The sequence below is a fragment of the Miscanthus floridulus genome, chromosome 8, assembly GCF_019320115.1.
Source record: "Miscanthus floridulus cultivar M001 chromosome 8, ASM1932011v1, whole genome shotgun sequence".
NCBI classification, from domain to species: domain Eukaryota; kingdom Viridiplantae; phylum Streptophyta; class Magnoliopsida; order Poales; family Poaceae; genus Miscanthus; species Miscanthus floridulus.
Window position 1 is genome coordinate 30,673,804 of NC_089587.1, and position 27,071 is coordinate 30,700,874.

Genomic DNA, 27,071 nt, shown 5'->3' on the forward strand with positions numbered 1-27,071 from the left:
TGGTGATGACCGAGCACCGAGGAGGCCTCGGCGTAGCTAGCGATGTCCGAGCACCAAGGAGTTCCCAGCGAAGCTAGCGAGGTCTGAGCACCAAAAAGCGAGGAGTCCCCCGCGTTGCTGGCGATGACCGAGCACCGAGGAGCAAGGAGTCCTGACGTCGTTGGTGATGACCGAGCATCGAGGAGTGAGGAGTCCCTGGTGTCGCTGGCGATGACCGAGCACCGAGGAGTGAGGAGTTCCCGATGTCGCCAGCGATGACCGAGCACCGAGGAGAGAGGAGTCCTCAGCATCGCTGGCGATGTCCAAGCATCGAGGAGGGAGGAGTCCCCGGCGTCGCTGGCGATGTCCGAGCACCGAGGAGCGAGGAATCTCCAGCGTCGCTGGCGATGACCGAGCACCGAGGAGTCCCCAACGTAGGCGGCGATGTTCGAGCACCAAGGAGTCCTCGGTGAAGTTGGCGATGTCCGAGCACCGAGGAGTCCCCGACGAAGCTAGCAAGGTCCAAGCATCGAGGAGCGAGGAGTCCCCGGCGTCGCTGGCGATGACCGAGCACCAAGGAGTCCCCAACGTAGACGGTGATGTTCGAGCACCAAGGAGTCCCAGGCTCTGGCGAGGTCCGAGCACCGAGGAGTCCCCGGCGTAACTGGCGATGTCCGTGTGGTGAAGTGTGCCCACTTACTCCTCGAGCACAAAGAAACCGAGCGCTAAGGAGCGAGGAGTCCCTAGCGTCGTTGGCGACGACCGAGCACCAAGGAGCAAGGAGTCCCCGACGTCATTGGTGATGATCGAGCACCGAGGAGTCCTCGGCGTCGCTGGTGATGTCTGAGCACCAAGGAGGCAGGAGTCCCCGGCGTCGCTGGCGATGTCCGAGCACCGAGGAGCGAGGAATCCCCGACGTCGCTGGCGATGACCGAGCACCGAGGAGTCCCCGGCGTAGGCGGCGATGTCCGAGCACTAAGGAGTTCTCGGCGAAGCTGGCGATGTCCAAGCACCGAGGAGTCCTCGGCGAAGTTGGTGAGGTCCGAGCATAGAGGAGCGAGGATTCCCTGGCGTCACTTGGCGATGACCGAGCACCGAGGAGTCCTTAACGTAGGCGGCGATGTTCGAGCACCGAGGAGTCACAGACGAAGCTGGCGAGGTCTGAGCACCGAGGAGTCCTCGGCGTAGCTAGCGACGTTCATGCGGTGAAGTGTGCCCATTTACTCCTCGAGGACGAAGAAACCGAGCGCCGAGGAGTGAGGAGTCCCTGGCGTTACTGGCGATGACCGAGCACCGAGGAGCAAGGAATCCCCGGCGTCGCTAGTGATATATGACCGAGCACCAAGGAGCGAGAAGTCCTCGGCGTTGCTGGCGATGTCCGAGCACCGAGGAGGGAGGAGTCCCCGACGTCGCTGGCAATGTCCAAGCACCGATGAGCGAGGAATCTCCAGTGTCGCTGGCGATAACCGAGCACCGAGGAGTCCCCGGCATAGGTGGCAATGTCCAAGCACCAAGGAGTCCCTGGTGAAGCTGGCAATGTCCGAGCACTGAGGAGTCCCTGGCGAAACTAGCGAGGTTTGAGAACCGAGGAGCGAGGAGTCCCCGGCGTCGCTTGGCAATGACCGAGCACCGAGGAGTCCCCAGCATAGGCGGTGATGTTCGAGCACCGAGGAGTCTCAGGCGAAGCTAGCGAGGTCCGAGCACCGAGGAGTCCCCGACATAGCTAGCGACGTCCGTGCGGTGAAGTGGGCCCACTTACTCCTCGAGCACGAAGAAACCGAGCGCCGAGGAGTCCCCGGCGTAGCTGGCGATGAAGCACGAGCGACGAACAGTCTGGTCAACTGGTTAGCAACGAAGTGAGCATTGAGTAGAAGCGACCAACGAATAGTCTGATCAACTGGTCAGCGACGAAGTCCATGAACCAAGCGGTCTGACTAGTTGATCGATAGAGAAGTCCGAGCACCAGGTGGTTTGATCACCTAGACGATGACCCTGTAATACAAACATGTAGAATGGGTAGTACATGATGTAAAAATATATGAATTCCAGAAAAAAATCAGCAATGGCGATAAAATAGCGTAAATAGCTCGGCAATTAGTTGGTGTGAAGATGTATTTAATATAAACCGCCCAAACAGTTAGTGTGTAGCTGAGTCTCTAGCCCTAGCTAGCCTGTTAACCATAACGCGGAGCGCGGAGCCCGTGCACATGTAGGAGGAATAGGCGTCGCTAAGGAGCCGCTGTCGACCACCCATAACGCAGAGGGCAGACGCTCGTGCACGTGTTGGGAGGAGCCAGAGACAGGACCGTCTCTGGAGGCGTCCGAGCATCAACTGGACTATTTGGGGCTTCAAAAAATCATTTGGAGAGCAAACATGGAGAAAACAGTTCGGAGAAACATTATGACGATATACGGAGATTGGAGAATATTTAGAAGAATATTAAAGCGTGACTTAGCTTTAGACAGAAAGTCTGGTTGGCAACGTATGACGTTATCTGGTCGGCGTTGACAGCGAGCACCTGGTGGGTGGTGAGTTATTGGTAAAGACGACCTCGGAGGTGGTTCTGAGATTGGATCTGCTGTCGTGAGGGCTGGTGTAGCCAGCGATGAATCATCGTCATAGACCGGCATGGATCTCCACGAGATTGATGACAAGAACGCGCTGTTGATTTGAGGTCCATCTGGCTCGCCATGGACCGAACTTCTTTTTAAAAGAAACAGTTCATTATCATTCAACCATTTAATAGAAATAAATATGATGAACATATTAGATCTCATCTATCGCTATGACCAGTGGGGCATGAGGCAGAATCATGCAGGCCATAGAAACAACAATAGACTCGATGACCCTAACTTATTACTAATATCAGTGGGGCATAAGGCAGAATCATGCAGGCCATAATACAATAATAAGATCATGGGGCTAACACATCTTTTAACCTATCGCTACTTCAACGATCTCGTGATGCGAACTGTTCATGAAAGCGCTCGATATCGGCTAAAATAGTCGATTCAGGCATAACGCACAGTTAAGGTCATGCCCTCTCAAGAACAGATCTACCAAATAACAATCCCTACTCTACGGTGCTAACAGTGGGGTGTGAGGCAAAATCACACAAACCGTGATAATGGGCCATAGAATAGTTTTCGCTAACCAATAAATCTACTCAAGATCAAACACGCCTTAACCGCACGCTATGCAAGATCAAGATTGATGTAAAACAGCCGATAAAATATAACTCATCATTTAAAGTATAGATTAGATCAGTTTTAGATTGACAAACGATAGGTTAAAAAGGATATAAGGTCGATCTAGATCAATCCCAATCGGGCGAAGTGATATTGTTGTAATTAAATAAATAATGGAAGCAATAAGCAATATCGGTAACTTAATGAATCTATTCGAAGGAACGTCACCCTTAGATAGAACCGATAACTTGACCTTAATCTAGTTTGAGCAGTGGAGCTTGACCAGATCGATGCAGCCATACTTGAACTAGATAAGAGTCGATAACTAACTCATACCAGAGTCGCAGTGGAGGTTGACCGGATCAATGCAGCCGTACGAATAGAGGTATAAGCCATAATGGTACCTACAGACAAGCAGTGGAGGTCGACCGGATTGATGCAGTCGTACTTGCTGAAGAACTCGCCGAGATCTACTCTACTCCTACTCCTAAGGGGTGTCCGGAGCCGAAAAAGTAAATGACTTGTATTTGATTGATTGTGTGTCTTTTACAGTAGCCGAGGTTTGGTATTTATACTCGGAACCTACGTATGACTCCTATCTAAGCACGACTCATCACAATCTTTGGCCCTACGAGAAAACATTCCTAATTTAAGATAACTTGGACTCTAATCTTTCCCTTTTTGTAGAGTCCAATATGTTTTCTCCTAACACCGATCATAGCCCTCGCCTTGAAGAAAGCCGATTCTAGTGCTGCATTCGAATCAGCTAATTTTGATCTGCATGCAATTGCTTCTTTGATGACATGATCTTGGGAGCTTTTAAATCCCTGTGAGACTCCTTTCAAATTTTGGAGTAAACAATTTAAGAAGCAGTACTTCGAGCAGCTGAAGGAGAAGGGCATCATCTAGGTTCGCCCCTCCAACCGGGCAAAGTTGGTGGATCATGAAGATGTTTTAGTTGACAGTCCAAATGGTCCCGACAACAATAGGAAAGACCTAGAGCACAAGATGGAGACATTGATTTGGAAGATGAACATGTTCATTGTGTGTGTTATATCTGTTGTTTTTGGATCTGTTGTGATGTATGTTGCAATGAAGTGACAATGTATGAAAAATGAAAGTTGTGTTTCAATGTATGGAAATGAAAATTGTGTTTCAATGTGACAATGTGTAAATTGTGTTTTAATGTATCTTTTGGCTGTGCCTAACTCAGTAACAAACACAAGACAGATCAACTGAAACAGTTGTACATGTTAACAACAAACACAAGACAGATTAGGCACATGTTAACCATGACAGATTCAACATAACAGATCACACATAATAGATGGAACACATTAACCATAAACCAACCAGCAGTGCTACATTTAGGCCACATAAAATAGAGTTGTTGTTCAGAGGAGTTGCCATAAGTTTTGGCCACATACAATAGTTCAGGCCACTTACTTAAGCATGTATGGCTAAGGCAAGGCCTCAATTACACAAAAGAAGTCATTTTGAGGGCCTTTTACAACCAAAATGAATGTCCTCCCTACTATTTTTCTACTCCATTCACTCACTTCTTCCCCTTCTTGGCTGGACTCTTCTTGGTCTTGGTTGCTAGCTACTTCTTCCTTAGAGTGAACTTCTTAGGAGGTGGGTCAACCGTTACTGCTACAGTTTCATCTAGCTCACTCACAACTTGGAGTTCACGACATAGGTTCCTATTTGTGAAGAAATTACATTAGAATGGCCTCAATTACACAAGTTGTAATGTTTTTTAAGTATGGCATACCTCCTAGTGCTTGTAGAGGGTGGTGATGGCGGTGGAGGCTAAACCTCAAGTGGTGGCACATCTAGGACATCCCTCTCAGCAGCAGCTACAACTTCTACTGCTGCAGATGCCTTGGCTATAGCTTCTTGGGCCTCCTTTGCTGCCGTAGTTGCTCCTTCTCTAGCCACTACTGCTCTTGTCCTAGGTGTATTTGCTCCACTTGGTGTATGGTCTGTCTTGTTCTTCTTCCTCCTAGGTCTAGGTGCTGACGTCTTAGTTCTTGGCATAAACATCTCCTGAGTAGTACTTCCTCATGTTTTCCATCAAATGCCTAAAGCACTCCCTCTGTTCACTGTTAGGAAAAACCTTGGCCACTGCAGCTTCAAGGCCTTGCAAGCATCAGTGCAGACAACTAGGTTCTCTATAGGGCCTATGGACTTGCTAAATTGCTCCATGAACCAGGTCCAGTTCTCCTTGGTCTCTGAGTCAAAAAAAACAAATACCAAGGGGTACATCTAGTTATAGCCATTCAAAGCTTGAGCTACAGGCAGGTGGCTATTCCAAAGCTCATTCAGGGTTGTAGAGTCTATACTGATGTATGGCCTACAGCCATTCCTAAAACCATCAATAGCAGTTTTGATACAGCAAAAAATCTCTTGAAGTGAACCTTATCATCCACAGTCTCTGTGTCTATCTCCAATATACTACCTGGTGATCTCATCTCTACCTCTGCCTTGAATCTGTACAACTAATCAAATGAATCATCCCATTTCCAAACAACTTGCTGGCTGCCCTTTGTCTGCCATAGACAACAGTCTGATATGGGATCTCTATTTTGTACTTGTCTTGAAGCTCTTCCTGCACTGCCTTTGGACCCATACTTGGCTTCTTGTTCAGTAAGGGTATGGCCCTCTCTGCCACCCAAGCCTGTGACACCATTTTCCCAAGAACTCTAGCTCTAGAAGCACAATTGTGTATTCCTTCATTTATTTGAATCTGTAAATTCACACCACACAACATCATAAGTAATCCAGGGGCAACCAAGAGACCCATAGTGACCCCTAAACCTCTGAGTGTCTGAATGAGCAGTAGCAAGTTCAAACTCCTTTACTATGGCATGCTGCCTCACTGCTAGCCTGAAATCATCCATACTAGGGTAACAAACACCAACAAACATGTTAGGATTGTCCCTGACCCACTGAAACATTAGCTCCTCAGGCACATTGTCATCAACTGGAACAATAGATTCACCCATATCCTTTTGCATCTCTGATGTCATGGTAGGGATAGGCACTACTTCCCTAGCTGCTTCCTCTGCCCTCTCATCTATAGCCTTAAATCCCATTGCCTCATACACTTTGTCCTCATCAGCAGCTGCATTAGCACAACCATCATCATTGTCATCTAGTAGTATGGTCAGATTGGCCCAATCAACTGGCTTAGCTACATCAGCAGCCATAGAGGGAGGAGGGGTACTACAGGTATCACTAGTGCCCTCTACATTCTCAGAGGTAGCATTAGAAGCTCTGCCACCTCTATTACCATGAATTTCACTACCTTCACCAGTTATCACACCAGAAACACACCTTCTACCAGAAATAGCATTAATAGACTCTCCATGTTTGCTGACCACATCAACTACAAGAAAAAGCAACCCTGTCAGCCCATATGTCCTTTATCAGCTGCTGAAAATGCTCATCCCTTCTGACTTTCCATTTAGAACCACTGTCAGTGTCAAGAACCCAGACTGCTAGAGTTTGTGATGGACCTCAAATGATCTTTGTGGCCATCTCCTCATGAAATTTCTCCAGACTATACTGTAAGTTTCTATCCACCCACAGTTCATGCTCTTGATCAGCCATTTCTACTAGCCCATACTGCCCATCGGCGACAAACTTGGGAACCTTAACAACTAATCTAAACGCGTTGCCAGGATCAATCCTGACAGGATGCAGCCACAAAAAATAAATCAACAAGTTAGACAACATCCTACACGTCACGGTTCGTACACAACATCTACCATTTCGAATGCAATGAGATGGAGTGATTGATCTTACCAAACGGGATAGCTGGTCCAATCCATTGTTTGAGGAACTAGGGAATATATCATCGGCCTAAGCAGAGATGGACAAAAACCGAATCAAATCGACGAACCCTAATCCTAATCCCCAAATCAAGGCAGCAATGCAAACCGCAGACAGGGTTCCAAGCAGGCACATACCTTTACACCATTGCCAAAGTGCTCGGGGAGGACATGTCTCGCGGTGGGGGTGGTGTTGTGCGCGGTGTCAGTGGCGGCTGGCGGGCGTCGCGCGCGGACTAGAGAAAGGGGAGCGGATGGGAGAGAGTGGAGTGGGCCGCGGGGTAATACAGACGTCAGGGATAGGGCGGTCATTTTACATCGGCCTGTTGACTCAGATCCGAGAAGGTCAGCAGACCTAGCGTGCCACGCGAGCAAAAGTGGTAAATGTGTATCGTTTTTCTCTCTCCGATGCTAAACGTAGCACCAAATCTAAAGTTGCTATCTCAGTAGTCGTCATTGGTAATAATGGTAAAAAGTTAAATATCCCCCCCTAATTTGGGCAAACGTGTGTCCAATTTATAGGTTGTTTTGATTTTTTTAGATACACAACTTATTGTGTATAACAAAAACTAGGTATCTATAGAAGTTCGAACAACCTATAATTTGGGACAGAGGTCGACACCGGTTTAAATTTAAATAAATGCACTATCGAAACATATTTGATGTTGTATATGTTGAACAAAATTAAAAGAAATTTGACTTAGGACAGCCAAAATAAATAGATGCTACTTTCTCTGTTCTAAATTACAAGTCGTTTTGACTTCTTTAGATACATACGTTTTATTATACACCTAGATAGCTTCTATAAAAAAAACTGACTATCATTTGAAAGAGGGTTTAGTAAATGGAAATAATCACATGGGATCCGTTACTGTATGGAGTTCTCACATGTGAGGCCCTGTTTAGATATAGTCAGATTCGCATCAATCTACATGTATTTGGGTGGATTATAGTAGAATTTATACTAAATTTCACCCCAATAGATTGATCGAATTCGTATCAATCCACGTGTATTGGGGATGAATTGTAGTGAAATTTAAACTAAATTTTACCCCCAATCCACGACTGCAATAAATCCAATAACATCCAAACATGGCACGATATCTAACTGCAGCGAGCTGCCAACTTCGATCATCGAAATTTAAACTAAATTTTACCCCCAATCCACGACTGCAATAAATCCAATAACATCCAAACATGGCACGATATCTAACTGCAGCGAGCTGCCAACTTCGATCATCAAAATGAGATGACGATGAGTCGAGGACCTCAGACTATCTGTAGCACTTTTTCCAGGCGAAATGGGATTGAATAGCAAAATCATCGAACCAAATAGTAGTTGAACTCAACCAGAACCCAAGTTCCAAACGCCTATCGAACAAGACTGAATTTTATGTTTGCCTTTCCAAGGCAAAATTTGGGCGAATAGATAGTGTACTTTTAGTCGTGTGTCCTCTTGAAGGGAACCAGAAGTATTAAAATGCACATTCACAAAGACGCAAGGTAGCATCAGTATACATGATATACATTTGCACATGGCATCGGGCTGCAACTTTTTGCAGACACCATGAAATTTTGACTTCTCTTTTCATCTTTTGTAAGGCAAGGGAAAAAAAAAACTTCAAGATCCTATCTTTGTGGTGAATTCCGATTTTCAGAATCACCCGTTGAAATCCAGAACTGAACAATTATTTACCATGGCACAGAGCACTTCGTGTCGCACCACTTTTCTTCACTTGAGACTACACACTACGCTCTCTCCAGCAGCGCCTTTGCACAGCTTCAGAGACTCACATTTTTCACAAGGTGATGTGTAGAACCTTCGCCCAAACACATCTATACCGCAGAGATTCTGAATATACCTCCACGAGCTTCAAAATGGAAATTTGAGCCCTGTGACAGAGCTTCAATACTTGAATATATATGTGTCCTAAGATTTGTCTCAGGAAACGTACGTCAGCAGCTTTCTGTAACAACTAAACGCTGTAATTGCTTTAGAGGGGACAGGAGCTGGGAGAACGCCGGCCTTTTGCTCGGATCGCTGTAAAAAAGAAGGGAAAAAATGGGGTTCAACATCAGTGGGAAGACCAACGCAGGAACCGGGAGGGGGGGGGGGCCTTACTTATCCCAACATGAAGATATTATGCTAGCCACCTGTGGATCCACATCCTTGGGAATGTCTAGTCGTCTGTGCTGGAATCCAACTGCTCCTACAACTTGCATTGGATTCAACCCACCCCATGGTACACGCATGGTTGCTAGTTCCCACAGGATTACTCCAAAACTGTAGACATCACACCTAAAGCCAGCAAAAAAACATCAATTTTCGCCGGAACAGCAGCAAATAAAAAAGAGCAACATGTCTGTGCAACTCAACAACTCACTTCTCATTAGATGGTTCATTTCGTAGTACCTCAGGTGCCATCCACTCTGGCTGCAGGCCAACAGAAAATGCTTCGTAAAAATGTGATTATATGTTTATTTATAGAAAACATGTGATGCAGAACAAGAAAACAAATGGAAGGCAATATTCTTGTAGAACATAGGGCATCAATAACAAAATCTGGAACCAATGTCTATATATCTACTTGTTTTTCCATTAAACAAAAGCAGTGGTTTTAAGTTAAACATAGACACATGAAATAATTATGCTGAGGATTAAGTCCCCATTGGACAAGCTGGAGATTTTAAAAATCTGGCTTGTAAATTGTGGATTGTTAAAAGCTGGAAAAGGTTAGGGGAAGATGGATTGTCACAATCTGGACTAGAGACTGTTAAAAGCTGCTTGGATGAGCTTGTGGATTAAAAGCTGCTTCCACAAGCTGAAGGTTCGGACCTGAAAGCAAATAGGGATTGCACGGAAATAGCAGATTGATTAATCAAGGTACAGGGGGTACATGTATATGTAGTCCAGAGATCTTGGGTTTATAGAAAAATAACCAAACAAGATCTCATCCCCTATTCCTATCCAAAACCAACAGAGGAGAAGGCTGGCGGGCTATAGGAGGGTAGGTGGCACACGGCCCAGGCCCAGTCAGTTATATACACGCATACATAAACACATATATGTCTAACAGGATCGGCAAGAGCTTTTAAAGCCACAATACACAAGTTCTAGCTGATCCAAAGAGGGTCCACATAATGCATGATGCAGCTTCCTAAGATATGGAACTATGGAAAATATTTCACTTGTGCAGATTTGCGTCCCTATGCAACCAGAAATCAATTTAATTCCATGGTAGCTTCGCTATTTGCAAAAGAAGAAATTTTCTGTAGTCATGTATTGGACCTAGATCAAGTGCATGTGCATTTTGGATTGCATGCTCAAATGATGTGTTTCGAATAGTTTGCCAGCACTATATTGCCGCTCCAAACCAATTCCAAAGTGAGTACTCTAATGCTCCACAAAATAATGGCGTCTCCCTTCCCAGCCTATCCCAAAACAAGTACTCTAAAATATAGGGCCAGAACTTAGACCAGTGCTTTGGTGTGGGACAGACGAGAGGATTTTTTTAACCCGAGCTTGAAGATTCGCTCCCACGGGAAGTCGAACCCAGGACCTGAGGCCCTTTCGCCACCTAACCAATTCAGCTAGAGGCCCTTTAGCCAAAACAAGTACTCTAATGCTCTACAAAAGAATTCAGTATCCCTTCCTAGCCAATTCCAAAACGAGTACTCTAATGATCTACAAAACAATGATGCATTTTTACGTAGAACATGTGTCATGTTTCAGTTGGCAATTTTGCATTGAGCAAGAGGATAGTATAATAAAAATCCGCTCATCATGAATGCCAACTACAATTTTCTCACCTTTTGTCTTAAATTCTTAATTAAGTTTGTCTAAATGAGTCGTGTTTGTGTTATTCTTTCCTGCCTCGCTTAACACCTCTTTCATTTGGTGAATCCGTAGGTTCAGTGTTCTAGCAGTTAGCTGTAGTATATTCTATGTTTATCCTCCCTCCAGTCACAAGTAAGTGAAGTTTTGGGCTTATCTTAAGTCAAATATTCCAAAGTTTGGTTAGAAATTATTTTTATTGGGTTTGGATATTTGAAAATGACACAAGCAGATTTCTCTCAAAACAGAGTTTTATTGAAGTACATTTTCACTAAGCTTAATAACTATTTTGCGACAAAAAAGTAATAGTCAAAGTTATTTTCCAAAGGTCGGAAGTACCACTTTTTTGTGATTAGGAGTAACATCTCAAATAATAAAACAATCCATATGAACAAATAAAAACATTAACGGGTGAGGGGTATTACTGTTCCAGCAGTTGACTTAGAGGAAAGAAAAGTATGATGTTTCAACCTTGACATGCCAAAGTCAGACACCTGCCAAAAAAAGGTAGATATGCATATTATGTTGAGCTCCACAATGAAGTTCTGGTGATATATAAGCGTAAAGCGAATGCATAATGAACATGTATTCCTCCAAAGTAACTACTTCAGAGAGTCTGGGGAAGGTACGGAACAAGTAACTTGTAACTAAATAATAATAATAAAAGGTAAATAAACAGCAATAATGAACAATGCATGTCTTGTTTTAAACTGATAAACAATCCTCCCTCTGTTCCCAATTATAGTTCACTAAGTCAAACTTCTCTAACTTTGACTAAGTTTTTAGGAAAATATATTACTTATAAATGCACTATAAACATATTACATGGAGAGTTTTATGAAATTAACTTGATGTTGTAGGTGTTGGTGCATTTTTTCTATAAACTGATCAAAGCTAGAAGTTTGACTTAGGACAGCCAAAGTGAACTATAATTTGGAGCAGATGGAGTACTATATTACATATTGGAGACAATGCTAACAAGAAATACCACACAGCTAATGTACATGGAACCCAGTATTTGCTTTAGTCCAATTAAATCATAATTCAGAGGTTCAGGGGTTTCGTGTATCATTGAGATTGGATAACAGTGCACCATGAAAACTGATCATTGACTTGACTATTAGGAAGAGTATTGAACAGTGCAAGGAATCAATCTATTAGTTACATACACAGAAGCAACAAGCTAAGTGCACTCTTTAAATCAAACATTCTATCACCACAGTATTTCTGATCTGCTATGACCAGTGTGGTGAACAGTAATAGGTCTCCAGATGAAACACCCTAGCAAGAAAATAGCTGTGAGATGGTATAGAGGGGAAAGTTACCTTAACAACCCAATTTTTATCCACTAAAAGATTGGGGGATTTCAGGTCACGGTGAACAATGGTAGGATGGCTAGAGTGCAGGTAGTTCATCCCTTTTGCCTGAAAGAATACAATATTAAACAGCTGCAAAGAACAAGCCACAATGTATGTATTTAACACAAAAACAACTTGCCCAAGTTTTTACCACATCTAGTGCCATTTTTAGCCTCCGTACTTCATCAATTCGACTATTTGGCCTATGCAACAGGCGATATAGACTCCCCCTAAAAAAAGATTGTTGTACTTCTGTGAGAACTCTTTGTATTCATAATATCATGCCAAGATAGGTTGAAATTATCATTTGCCGTTTTGACTAGAAACAGAGGAGCTTGTACAAACCTTGGGAGGTACTCAGTTAATATAGAGAGATTAGGAGGTTGTGTCACATATCCCAAGAAAAGAACGACATTGGGATGCCTTAACCTTGACATTATTCTCACCTAAAATTTAACAAATATAATCTTAGCTGAGGGAAAAAGAACCCAATAATCATTAAGCTCCAGTTGGAACAGAGATGCATGTTTTAAAAATTAACTTACTTCACATTTAAATTGCTCTAGTGAAACACCTGATAAATCCTGGTCAAGAAATTTCTTCACTGCAACCTCCTGGAATTTACAGGAAAATACATCAGAACAGAAACTCCAAAAGAATCAGAAGTCGAGGGAAGACTGCATATGTTCCTCCATAGAATTGGCCAGCTGAAATACGTATTCTTGAAGATAAGAAAAGACCTTTTGAATGTTAATCTGAATGTTCCTACTTCCTAGTAATGTTAAAGCATATGGACTACGGGTCATGCTGACAGCTCAATTTGATACACATGCAACATGCTCATAATTATTGACTTGTGCATCACATGATTCCTACTTCAGTTTTCTCTATACGCTAATATGTACATAAAGGTAAACTGGTACAGGCAAAGTTAAACATTTTTTTGCCTTATTAGGAGCAAAACCTGATGCACAATGCTTGCCTGTTATCAATTAATGCTTATCCACATGTGATATAAAGATGGCTCTGTTTAAGAAGGTTATCAAACTTTACAGCTACAGGAATTGCTCAACGTGTAACGTCATTGCATAATGTATAATCGCATGTAATCATGTCATTCCATGCTTGGGTAGATTTGGTGGAGGGAAGAATGTTAATACAAAAAGTTAGTATGTGTGAGTTCTTCAGAACCATTTCTTCAGCAGATATCACAGTTACAGAGAGAGAGAGAGAGAGAAAAGAAGGAAAAAAAAAAAAAAACTTGACAATGGGGAGAACCATCCTTTGGTTTTGTCATAAGAGAGAAGTGTATGCCTAACCCTGTAGGGAGGTACTCACGCAAAACCTACAAGCGCCAGGGTTCGAGCCCCAGTGGGAGGTGAGCAGCCTCTGAACTGGAGGCTCTATCAACCGAGCCATCACTCAGTTCTTAATATTATGTCAGCAATTTTGTTTGCCTTGCTCAAAGGTTCAGTTTACACTTTACAGCCATCAACAATCCAAGGCAATAACTGGGGCAGTGAGCAGCCTCTGAACTGGAGGGTCTACCAACAGAGCCATCACTCGGTTCTTAATACTATGTCAGCAATTTTGTTTGCCTTGCTCAAAGGTTCGGTTTACACTTTACAGCCATCAACAATCCAGGCAATAACTAATCAGGAAAATGAAGGTGAAATGCTCAATGAGCTACCAGGTGAAGAGCAGCATGATTTCCCATCACTTACATGGATTTGTCAATCTCAAAAACGCTAAACGAGCTAAACTTATAATGCTTCCAATGACTGTAGCCACAAGCCACAAACTTTGTGTACCCATCAGCTACAGAGCACACATTTTTATACTCATTATACAAACTAGAACTAAAGCATAAAGACAACTACTATATAACAATTTATCTTATCAGCATAAGCAACTAAACTATCTCTAGTTCTCGTATGATCAATAATGTTTATAGTACACTATGTTCAATCCCTAGCAAAATGTCATGCAAGAACGCGCTATCAGAATATCTGACTTACCGTGCCATTCCAGTCCGCATGATAAACTTCCCCATAGGAACCTGCAATGATATAAATCCTAAGTTTATGACATGGGATTGCCATAGCCAAGAAACAAATAGTACACAGAAATGAAAACACCAATTAATTGCAAAAATACAACACAAAAATAAGTTTACTCTAACAATAACAGTAGTAAAAACCAAAAGAAGAGGAACTTGAGAGGAATTAACATGGGGAGCCTCAGAGTGAAGTCTAACTAACTGTTTTTTTTTATCCACAATAATTCTTTTTCACTTTTGCTTTTCATGGCCTCTAACATAAATTTTGAAAATTGATTATTGGCTGTAGCTTTATTGATAAAAGTTATTGAAAAATTAATTTAATGCAAAGAAAAGTGTCTTTATTGTGTCATTTAGGTATCTTTGTGTAGTTGTGAAAATTACAGGATTTGAATTTCCATATTTTAGAATTGCACTAATCCAGGAGTGGAGGAGATAATAACATCAGCATGGTAGTATTTTGTATGCCATAGTCGTCGTGTTTTCCATGGAGATTCTCCAACTCATCTAGAGTTCTGTCACTCGCTAGTAAGTAGCTCAAGTTGTGGGGTTTGGCCAGAGCTAGAGGTGTTTCACATCTCCTTGCTCTGATGCCAAACAGATGACTAACGTATTTTGGTCATGGTCATGCTTTTATGTTTTCATAGGTGTGTCACTCGCTAGTGAGTATGCTGTTTTTTCCCTGGGGGGGGGTGACTGTGTGTTGTTCAGGTTTCTCTGTACCCATTTGTTCTTCTTAATCTAATGATATGCAGCTCTCCTGCGTGTCCAGAAAAAAAGTAGTTCGTGTGCCATTTAGTATTGAGAAGATTCAAAAGATGACCAATGGGATTATGGAAGTGAATTCAGAAAACAGCAGTGAAGCTTCAAGATCTTGGCTTTGCCATTAAATAGAAAAAAGTACTCTTGACACTGGTGGAAAGCAGTATTTTATCTTCAAGAAGGTCTCTATTAACTAGTACTTCACTGCCTTACTAGTAAAGGGCTATGAATTAGGCACATACCTAAACCAATACGTTCTCCAATATCAAGATCCTCCCATGGTATTTCGTATTCAGCAATGTCATCTATAACAGAGCTGATAGTTTTCGCACTAGACCAGCTCAACTTGTCCAAATTTCCATTGCTACTTCCTGACATGTTCACCGAAGAACCTTCAGCAGCCCTTTGATCCTCGTTGGAAATAGCACTAGTAGTATGACCATGCAAGTCCAAATCTCTTATGACTTCTGTATTTTCCACAGGGTGTTGTGCATCTTCATCAGGTGATGAAGAATCTTTAGCTACAAAAGCATTTGGCAAATTTTGTGTTGTTTGAGAAATCAATAACCATCCTGTACTTTCTTTCTCGTGAATGTTGTGACTATTTTGATCAGATAATAAATCAGAGGGTAGCAATGTGCCACTCTCCAAAAGTAAGTCATGCAAATTTTGTGCAAACTGTGGGTCCACTACTTCAGGCACAATATACTTGGAAACATCATCGACTTTAACATGCTCAGAAATATCCCCTTCATTTTTTTTCTCAGAGACAACATTTTGTTTAAATTCTGTTTGAGATAAATCTCCCAGGTGTGAACTCGTGAGCGCTAAAATAGAACTGTGACCAGATGAGCATCCTCCAATGGTATTTTTGTTCTCATATCCACCATTAATCTGCTCAAGAGCTAAGCACAATTCTGCGACACTCTCTTCAATGGCATCACTGCTCAGTTCGCTATTGTTGGAGTCCTGAAACTGACTCCCAGAAATGTCTGAAGGGATTAAGGTGCCTGGAGCTCCCATCAGATCAATAATATATTCCGTGCTGCAAGAATTACAGTACATAAGGTTAATAGCTGTGAACAATATCAAATTATTCAGTGCTGCAACAGTTTCTTTTTTCTCTTTCTTTCCCCTTTTTGTTGGTCACACATGTTAGGTTTCAACTCTAGTCTACCCCAACTTGCTTGGGACTAAAAGGCTTAGTGTTGTCATTGTTGTCAATCTTAAAATAAGATCAATTATTTGAAAGATGGTAAAGAAACATGCAGATACCTGTCAAAATCAACTTTGACCAAGTTAACAGCTCCTTCATCTGTACCGGTATAACATATTCCTTTCACAAGCTTACATGGTAGGTTAACTCGGTCAGCAAGTACCTGAAAACAATTTGGTTAATTGGTGTCTGTGGTATATAGTCCTACCCAAATCCCTACTTTTAAGCAATCAAATAAATTTTATGGAGAAACCCTTTGATTATGAATCTGGTGTCACAAATACACAATCCACTGGTGCAAATTGACAAAATAGGCTGGCTTCTTGAGTTGACTACAACATAGGACTTAAATAAATTATCTAAACTGCAACACGTTAGTGCTACACCATTAACCATAAAAAATCATAACTAGAAGTGCTTATAGAAACAAAGCTAAGAACACAAAACACGATTTCAAACCTTCTACAAGTAACATCACTCCTGCACAACAATTATGACCACAGGCCATGGCCACAGAATGACACGAAGAACACATACGAGAACGTCTGGTTGTCCTCTAATACACTATTCTTCATCATTCTCAAACATCTTCTACTGTATGCGCTCATGTTAAGTCCCAAATGTCAACGCTGACAATGCTGATAATTTAGCACAGCCACTGCAACCTTATCATTTCAGTCCACCATCACTGACCAAAGAGCAGTCAGGAGCCACCACACACTGGCTGAATCAACTCACTGACTAGTGACTAAACTAGAATCAGGCAGCCACAAATGGAAACTTGGTTTGAAAAACTTTCTATCCCACTATTTAAATTCTTAAACCCAAAGTTTGAATGTCCAGTTATATGCAATCCCATTTGAAAAGATTACATTCAAATTGTTGTAAGTTCTCAGCATGAGTAGGAAAATGTTTAAAAAAGATATACACAAAGGGTCAATCGTAAGTTCTGAGAAACCAATTCTAAGTTTCTTAAATCGCAGTTAAAGTTCTATTCTTTTGTCTTGAATCTTCCGTGGGTAATCTAATATTCAAATAGAAAGATTGGAAAGAGTGAATGTATAGGAACGATAATAGCTGTGCACAAAGCACCAAACTATTGTGCAGTGTCATATGTTAACGATCCAGATATAATCATATGACAAGATGTAAACTATTAGCATACTTCCCTATACTCTTTTGCTATCTAACATCATAAGACAACTATCAGATTAAACATAAAGATGATGCAGGATGCTAAGTCACTAACCTTAAATAGCAGTGATCTGTGCCGTGACAGCCCAACCCGAAGCGAACCAAGTGGAAGAACGACACTGTTTAGCTGGAGAGAGAGCTCGCGGCTCTTGATGCTCCATTCCCTGTTCATACCATCAGCATCCTCAACCAGACCGCCCATCGCATTAACAATGAGACCCACAATCTTCTGTGCAAGCTCAGCTGAAGCAGCTCCACCGTGCTGTGCCCTCGTCTGCGCAGCAATCTGTGCAGCCCTATCTTCCAGTCGTTTTAGAGCAGGATCGTTCTCCCGATCCACCAAGATGGCCAGGAAGGCGACATCGCGCCCAAGCGGGACCGCCCTGAGGTAGTCGAGCGAGGGGAACTTGGCCTGGAAGCCGGGATGCAGCTGCGCGCCACAGACGTCGTAGAAGCCGTCGGGGAGCTGCTCGTCGTAGTTGACGACGCTGTGGTTCCAGTACCGCGCGGAGAGGGCCTCCGCGGGGCTCCGGTCGTGGGGCCCGCACCCGGCGGCGGCCCCGAGGCTGATGAGCTCGGCCGCGCGGATCTGGACGGAGTCCGCGTCGACGAGCCCCGCGTGGTCCGACGCGGAGATGGCGAGCGCGAGCCGCACCTGGTAGTCCTCCTCCAGCCGCGTCGTGGCCGCCTCCGCCCCGAGGCCCCTGGGCTCCTCCGCCGCGGGGGCGACCGACACAGCCGCGGCGGCGGGAGTAACCGCTGGCTGCGGCGGCTCGGGGGCCCCCGCCGCAACGACGACCGCCGCCGCCCCCGGCGGCGGCGTCGGGTGCCTCAGGCGGTGGTGGTCGGGCGCCGCGCCCGCGCCCCCGGCGGGGCCCCCGGCGAGGTGGAGTTTGCGTAGCAAGTGCTTCATGCGGGACATGGGCGGCGGCCAGGCGGCATGCGAGGCAGGCCCCGAACCCCCCACGCCTCCTCCTCCTCCGGCGCCGATCCAATCCGATCCGATCCGAGGCAGCAGCTACCGAATCGCGGTAGGAATTGTCGGAGCCCGATTATTAATCAATCGCTTCGAGCGATCTACCTAGCTCACCCGAATCGCGGCGCCGCCGAGAATACTGTGCAATAGTTGATTAATTAGGTTTAAAACGTTTCGTAAAGTGCAACTAAACTGTACAATTAGTTTTTGATTTCGTCAACATTTAGAGGGTGTTGGGTTCCAGTGACTAAAGTTTAGTCCATGTCACGTCGAACGTTCAGATGCTAATTAGGAGGACTAAATATGAGCTAATTAAAAAACTAATTACACAGGAGTAGACTAATTTACGAGATGAATCTATTAAGCCTAATTAAGCCATTATTAGCATATATTTACTGTAGCACAACATTATCAAATCATGGACTAAATAGGCTTAAAAATTCGTCTTGTAAATTAGTCACGATCTGTGTAATTAGTTATTTTTTTAATCTATATTTAATACTCCATACTTGTGTCCAAACATTCGATGGGACAGGAACTAAAATCTGGACTAAAGAACCAAACACCCCCTTAGTATTTCATGCATGTACCGTAAGTTTAATGTGACGAGAAATCTTCTTTTTACATAATGTCAAAGTTAAAAATTTGGGAGGAACTAAACACACCCCTATCCATTCGTGACATGTGGTTCTTTTGTAGAGTAGGCAGCGTGCCCGTAAGTCTATACGGGATAATAATTTATACTAAAAACATACGCATGGCATGATAATATAATAATACTATAAAAATTAAATACCAATGTTAAAGTAACATTTAATTAAAAAAACAAAGTTTATGAATTTAATATAGTCATGGAGTGCGCGGCGTCGCAGGCTCACAGACTCTATTTTAAAGACGTTTTCCGTGATGCGGCTAAGATAATATTTTATATTGGTAGGAAGAAATCTCCGATATCCATTTCTTTTATTATAATTTATTTATCTGGATAATGTTTAAGGTGAGAGTACGGTTACAGTTTTGAGTAGCTTTGTGATATTATCCGAATCTATGAGATGATTGATGTTTTGCAATGATCCTTTCATTAATTTAGTTTTTTTATCTATGTTTAATTGTTTATTCAGTCTATTTTATATGCACGTCGGTAGATAATTGTCGGATACCGTGAGAAGGGGTACCCTAAGCAAAATCCAAAAAACGACTGCTTAGACTTCGTAAAGATCGAAACCAGCTAAACGCTGTTGGCCTCGGCCGATTCTCCGACTCGCCCGAGGCTCCAAGGGCCTCGGCCGATTCTCCGACTCGCCCGAGGCTCCAAGGGCCTCGGCCGATTCCCCGACTCGCCCGAGGCCCATCGCCGCAGGCCTCGGCCGATTCTCCGATTCGCCCGAGGCCCCCTCGCTACCGACCCCGAGCGATTCCCCGCCAAAGGCCACGGCCGGGCCACCGACCCTCCGTCTCGCGCAAGGCAGGCTCGGCAGCACTCCGCCGCCTCTTCCTTCTCCCGTCCCTCTGACAAAACGTCGTGTCACATCAGCTCAGCCGACTGTTGCCTCTGGCGACAACCGCACGCCCGGCACCGTACAGCAGAATGGCCGATGGGACAGGAGGCAGGACTGGGCAGGGGTTACCCGCCACTGTACTAACCACCGTGACGCCCATGCCTCACTATGCTGCCAACTCCTGCACCGAGGACAATGCAGCGTGGGGAGCCACATCTGGGCTACTGTAGCCTCGGAATCGGTACCCAAGGCCAATAACTCCCCCCAAGAACCTCGACAGTTTGCTTCACGGGCTCGGCAGCCTGAGGGTCCATGACCACCGAGCCCCCCGCGATGGCTCGGCCTCGGCATAGCCGCTGCCCCCTACGACGTCATTACACGGCAACCCGCACGTCGCCCGCCATGTCCTGCATCAAGCCGTACTGGAGCCCCACGACGCACAAGACCGAGTACGACCCGCATGTCACTTCCGCACGTCCTGTCGAGGCGCTCAACCACTCCAACAAATCACACGGCGGCGCAGTGCAGCGACGTGGCAGACCAGACGTCCGTCACGTCAGCACCCTGCCATCCACGACGGGACTGTGCAAGGGTTACCGGCTACTGTGCTGCCTAAACTCCTGCACCAAGGACGGACACGACGTGGGGAGTCAGAACCGGGTTCCTGTGACCTCGGGGCCAGCGAACCGACCGCTCCGCCCCGCTCGAGACCCCCGATGAGCCTCGGATTCCGCCTCGCCCGAGACTCCCGGTAGGGCCTCGGGCGAACTGGCCATGCTCCGCCTCGCCCGAGGCTGGGCTCGTCCCGCAATCTCGTCACCTCCACCTCAAAAGTCACTCCGGCAGGCTATCGCATCCAATTAATGCACCCAGCTGCCCGCACTACGGAAGTCACGATCGGCAGCATGCCGCGGCAGGACAACGGTCAAATCGCCTTTTTACCATCCCTTACTGACGATACAGGGCACCGTATCCTGTAGACGCGTGTTCGGCACTGTTCCGCCCAAATCAACTATCGGCGATGGCCGCCCAGACCTCACATTGCCACCCGCTAAAGGCCTCGGCACAGCAGGCCTCGGCACAGTGGGTCTCGGCCTCAGCGCGACAGGTCTCGACGCAGCCTACTACAGCAGCCACCAGGCCTCGGCATTTCACCAAGTCAACAAAAGTACAAGAGCGCAGCATGTCGTCAGCCTTGAAGACCATACCGACTAGACATCGACTGGAACTCCCACGACGCCATACTGCTTCAGGGAGCGGAATACGTCAGCAAATAGTAGCCTTCTCATGTACCTCTCGCTTCCTCCTTGTAACTATAAAAGGAGGTAGCCAGGGCCATTTCTAGGGGGCGGGAGGAAAAACACACCGATAGAATCACGCACTTCCACGCTGCTTGGGAGCAACGTCCCAAGCCGTTCGCACCACCCTCGCCGAGACCTGGGGCTAGCTCCCTCTCTCACTCAGCTTGTAACCCCCTACCACGAGCACTCCGGTGCAAGGAATACAAGATCAATCTCTCAGACTGGACGTAGGGCCTCGACTGCCCGAACCAGTATAAACCTTGTGTCTCTTTGCATCACCATCCGGGATTAGGGACACGCAGTACAAATTCACTCGTTGGTTGAGGGACCCCCGGTTCCAAAACACCGACAGTTGGCGCGCCAGGTAGGGGCCTCTGCGTGTCAGCTTCGTCATCCTAGCAAGTTCCGGATGGCAGACCACATACGACCATTGCGCCTCGGCACCATAGTTTGGTTCGGGAGCCTAGAGTTCATGTCTCTAGGGCATGAGTACGACATGGTGCTCCTCGCTCCTCGAACCCCACCGTCCGACGACTGAAGTCACGCCCCGGCAGCCCAGGCGTAGGCGGCGTCCGGGCGGCCGCTCTCGCCACGCTCGCCGGGCACGGCGCGAGCAAGGCCACCCCGACGCTACGCGAGCCCGGGGCAGCACGACACTCCCCGCCGATATCCTGCGACCAGCTGTTGGTACGGGGTCCCTGACTGGGGACCTGTCTGACCTGAGCCTGGACAAAGGAAAATCGCCAGGGGCTTACGACGATGCCCAGTCATCTAACCCCGCTCCGCCACTCCCTGAAGAACCGACCCCGGCGGGGCAGAATCTGGAGACGGCCCCGTTCCCATACCCCTTTGGGTTAAGAAATGCCGCCACCTCCTACGCCTACGCTTACGCTGCCGCTCACGAGCACCCCTCGGAACGCCGCCAGCGCTTCGCTCTCGACCTAAGCACCCACTCCGACCCCTCGGACGAGGACGAGGCGTGGCCCGGGGTGGATTTCTCCGAACTCCACAACCCTGGGGCTTTACGCCAATTCTTGGCCGCAAGCGACTACTGCCTCGGCTATTCCGACTCCGACGACGAAGGGACTTACGATCCATCCCGTGAGTGCTTCCACGTCGGGCTCGGGATGCCAACGGTGGGCGAAGAGGAAGAAGGGACAGGCACTCGTTCACCGCCCCGGGCGGGGACGGGTGGTGCCACGCCTCCTCGTCTCGCAGCCCCGGCAGCACGGAACGAGAATCTCGTCCACGGGGGGCATCGTCGCCCAGACCTGGAGCAGCTCCGCGAGCTTCAGGCCAAGGTCGAACAGGACCGACTCCTTCTGCAACAGCTCCGGGACACTCTCGAGCAGGAGCAGCGAGGGCGCGGTGAGGGCGGAGGAGCCCGAGCGCGGGCCCGCGACGTTCATCACCGCATCAACGACAACGAGGGCGGAGAGCCACCCCCAATCTTTAACCGCGCTAGCCAGAATGTCGCAGCTGCTGCGATGCTGATCCGAGCGATGCCCGAGCCCTCCACCACCGAAGGGCGACGGGTCCGCGGAGAGCTCCGCGACCTCCTCGAGACCGCAGCAGTACAGCAGGCCGAAAGTTCCGCCTCCCGCCGGCGCGGAGGCACTTCGGAGCAACCCACGGCACGACCTCGCCAAGGTCAGGATGCCTCGGTCCGTCCCGAGCCCGCTCGCGCGCCGACGGTCAACAGGGCCCCCTCGGTGCGCGACCGACCTGGACACCAACGCGAGGTACAAGGCGACCACGAGGTAGTTGGCAGGCGACGGCGCCACGACGACGGAGCCGCCCGAGGCTACCACCCGCACCGAGGCGGTCGCTACGACAGTGGTGAGGACCGCAGCCCCTCCCCTGAGCCGCCAGGACCTCGGGTCTTCAGCAGGGCCATCCGCGTTGCTCCTTTCCCCGCCCGGTTCCGACAGCCAGCCAACCTCACCAAGTATAGCGGCGAGACGAACCCTGAGCTATGGCTAGCCGATTATCGCCTGGCTTGTCAGCTGGGTGGCGCGGACGATGATCTGCTCATCATCCGCAATCTCCCTTTGCTCTTGACGGACTCGGCGCGAGCCTGGCTTGAGCATCTCCCCCCCTCGCAAATCCACGACTGGCGCGACTTGGTTAGGATCTTCGTCGGGAACTTCCAGGGCACTTACGTGCGCCCTGGGAATTCCTGGGATCTCAAGAACTGCCGCCAGAAGCCGGACGAGTCTCTCCGAGACTTCATCCGGCGCTTCTCCAAACAGTGCACCGAGCTACCCAGCGTCGGTGACTCGGAGATCGTCCAGGCTTTCCTCTCCGGCACCACTTGTCGGGACTTGGTCCGAGAGTTAGGGCGCAACGTCCCGCGCTCTGCCGCCGCGCTCCTCGACATCGCCACCAACTTCGCCTCGGGCGAAGAGGCGGTGGGGGCCATCTTCCCCAACAACGACGCCAAGGGGAAGCAAAAGGACGAGGCCCCCGAGGCCTCGCCCACCCGCGTCCCTAAGAGAAAGAAGAAGGGCCGCCCGGGGAAGCAGGAGGTCCTCGAGGCCGTTCACGTCGCCACAACAGATCGCAGGAATCCCCGAGGCCCCCGCGGCCCCGGGCTATTTGACGACATGCTAAAAAAGCCCTGTCCTTACCATCAAGGCCCGGTGAAGCATGCCCTCGAGGAATGCACCATGCTCCGGCGTTACTACGCCAGGCTCGGGCTCCCCGACGACGATGAGGCCAGGAAAAGGGGCGCCGGCGAAAGGGACGGTGATAAAGATGATGGGTTTCCCGAGGTACGCAACGCTTTCATGATCTTTGGCGGACCCTCGGCATGCCTCACGGCGCGCCAGCGAAAGAGGGAACGCCGGGAGGTCTTCTCGGTCAGGGTAGCCACCCCCCGGTACCTCGATTGGTCTCGGGAAGCAATCACCTTTGACCGAGATGACCACCCTGATTACGTTCCAAACCCCGGGCAGTACCCACTAGTCGTCGACCCGATCATCGGCAACACCCGGCTCACCAAAGTGCTCATGGACGGAGGCAGCGGCCTCAACATCCTCTACGTCAACACTCTGGAGCTCCTGGAGCTCGACCGATCACGGCTCCAAGGCGGTTCCGCGCCCTTCCACGGCATCGTACCAGGAAAGCGCACGCGACCCCTCGGACGCATCGATTTACCCGTCTGTTTCGGCACTCCCTCCAACTACCGCAAGGAGGTCCTCACCTTCGAAGTGGTAGAATTCAAGGGGGCGTACCACGCCATCTTGGGGCGCCCGTGCTACGCCAAGTTCATGGCGATCCCCAACTACACCTACCTCAAGCTCAAGATGCCAGGCCCCAACGGCGTCATCACCATCGAGTCCACGTACGAACATGCATACGACTGCGACGTCGAGTGCATCGAGTACGCCGAGGCCATCGTGGAGGCCGAGACCCTCATCGCCGATCTCGTCCAGCTTGGTGGCGAGGTTCCCGACGCCAAGCGGCGCGCCGGGGCCTTCGAGCCCGCGGAGGCTGTCAAGCACGTCCCCGTCGACCCCGCCGTCCCCGACGGCCGAGGACTGAAGATCAGCGCCACCCTCGACAGCAAATAGGAGGCCGTGCTCGTCGACTTTCTCCGTGCGAACGTCGATATGTTCGCATGGAGTCCCTCGGACATGCCAGGCATACCAAGGGAGGTCGCCGAGCACGCCTTAGATATCCGGCCAGGCTCCAGGCCGGCAAAGCAGCGCCTGCGCCGGTTTGACGAGGACAAGCGCAGGGCCATCGGCGAAGAAGTACAGAAGCTCGTGGCAGCCGGGTTCATCAAGGAAGTATCCCATCCAGAGTGGTTGGCTAACCCTGTTCTAGTCAGGAAGAAAAGTGGCAAGTGGAGGATGTGCGTGGACTACACTGGTCTAAATAAAGCATGCCCGAAAGTCCCATTCCCACTACCACGAATTGACCAAATCGTCGACTCCACTGCAGGATGCGAAACCCTCTCCTTCCTTGACGCGTATTCCGGTTACCACCAAATCAAGATGAAAGAGTCCGACCAGCTCGCGACCTCTTTCATCACTCCATTCGGCATGTACTGCTACGTAACCATGCCGTTTGGCCTCAGAAACGCAGGGGCCACTTACCAACGGTGCATGATCCAAGTCTTTGGCGAACATATCGGACGAACCGTTGAGGCCTATGTGGATGACATCGTAGTCAAGTCCAGGAAGGCCGGCGATCTCGTCGACGACCTGGAGGTTGCCTTCACATGTCTCAGAAAGAAGGACATCAAGCTCAACCCCGAGAAGTGTGTCTTCGGGGTCCCCCGAGGCATGCTCTTAGGATTCATAGTCTCGGAACGTGGGATCGAGGCCAACCCGGAGAAGGTCTCGGCCGTGACCAACATGGGCCCGATCCGAGACCTCAAAGGCGTGCAGAGGGTCATGGGATGCCTTGCGGCCCTGAGCCGCTTCATCTCCCGCCTCGGCGAAAAAGGCCTGCCCCTGTACCGCCTTTTGAGAAAGGCCGAGCGCTTTTCTTGGACCGCCGAGGCCGAGGAAGCCCTCGCCAGGCTCAAAGCACTGCTCACCAACCCCCCCGTCCTGGTTCCGCCCACCGAGGGCGAACGCCTCTTACTCTACGTCGCCGCGACGACCCAAGTGGTCAGCGCGGCCGTAGTCGTCGAGAGGCAGGAGAAGGGACACGCTCTGCCCATCCAGCGACCTGTCTACTTCATCAGCGAAGTGCTCTCCGAGACTAAGACACGTTACCCGCACATCCAGAAGTTAGTTTACGCCATAGTCTTGGCTCGACGCAAGCTGCGTCACTACTTCGAGTCCCACCCGGTGACTGTGGTGTCGTCTTTTCCTCTGGGAGAGATAATCCAAAACCGGGAGGCCTCGGGTAGAATAGCCAAATGGGCTGTCGAACTCATGGGGGAGACCTTGTCTTTCGCGCCTCGGAAAGCGATCAAATCACAGGTCCTGGCCGACTTTGTAGCCGAGTGGACCGACACACAGCTGCCACCCGTTCAAATCCAATCAGAATGCTGGACCATGTACTTCGACGGGTCTCTGATGAAGACTGGGGCCGGCGCGGGCCTGCTCCTGGTCTCGCCCCTCGGAATACACATGCGCTACATGATCCGGCTTCACTTCGCCGCCTCCAACAATGTCGCCGAATACGAGGCCCTCGTCAACGGCCTGCAAATCGCCATCGAACTTGGAAGTACGACGTCTCGACGTACGGGGTGATTCGCAGCTCGTCGTCGATCAGGTGATGAAAGAGTCAAGCTGCCACGACCCCAAAATGAAGGCGTACTGCGCGATGGTACGTCGTCTGGAGAACAAGTTCGACGGTCTCGAACTCAACCACGTTGCACGAAAGTTCAACGAGGCCGCGGACGAACTGGCAAAGATGGCGTCGGCACGGACCCCGGCCCCTCCGAACGTCTTCGCCAGAGACCTCCACCAGCCGTCCGTCGACTACGCCTCGGCGACGGAAGAGGACCCATCGACCGAGCCCACCGCAGGGCTCGAGGCCCCCTCTGCCGTCGAGACCCCGCCAGCCGAGCCCGAGGCGATGGCGATTGACGAAGAGCCTCCCAAGACCGACCAAGGAACGGACTGGCGAGTCCCTCTCCTTGATCGCCTCGTCCGAGGAGAGCTTCCTGCTGACAGAACCGAAGCCCGACGGCTTGCGCGACGCGCCAAGACTTACGTCCTCTGCGACGGCGAGTTATATAGGCGCAGCCCATCTGGTATTCTCCAACGATGCATCACCACCGAGACTGGCCAATCCTTACTTCAGGACTTACACGCGGGAGTCTGCGGGCACCACGCGGCGCCTCGGGCGCTCGTAGGTAACGCCTTCCGCCAAGGTTTCTATTGGCCAACGGCGGTGGCCGA

General features: G+C 48.5%; 1 protein-coding gene across 1 annotated transcript; it reads right to left on the reverse strand.

The window, feature by feature from the left end:
* Positions 1-8,393: 8,393 nt before the first annotated feature.
* LOC136476093 (probable serine/threonine-protein kinase SIS8) lies at positions 8,394-18,512 on the reverse strand. The gene is made up of 12 exons (XM_066473771.1): positions 17,484-18,512; positions 16,294-16,397; positions 15,261-16,063; positions 14,216-14,256; positions 12,743-12,811; positions 12,543-12,643; positions 12,349-12,427; positions 12,165-12,263; positions 11,265-11,333; positions 9,389-9,438; positions 9,127-9,303; positions 8,394-9,045 (listed from the first exon to the last, which is right to left on the reverse strand). Exons 1-12 carry the CDS (start codon positions 18,348-18,350, stop codon positions 8,961-8,963), a joined length of 2,544 nt encoding a protein of 847 aa, XP_066329868.1. The 5' UTR covers positions 18,351-18,512; the 3' UTR covers positions 8,394-8,960.
* Positions 18,513-27,071: the final 8,559 nt, after the last annotated feature.

Coding starts and splice junctions, on each gene's coding strand:
- LOC136476093 (XM_066473771.1), bottom strand. CDS start 18,350: ATGTCCCGCATGAAGCACTTGCTACGCAAACTCCACCTCGCCGGGGGC. Junction 12,644..12,742: donor TAGAGCAATTTAAATGTGAA/GTAAGTTAATTT, acceptor GTTAAATTTTAG/GTGAGAATAATGTCAAGGTT. Junction 9,304..9,388: donor AATGAACCATCTAATGAGAA/GTGAGTTGTTGA, acceptor TGCTGGCTTTAG/GTGTGATGTCTACAGTTTTG.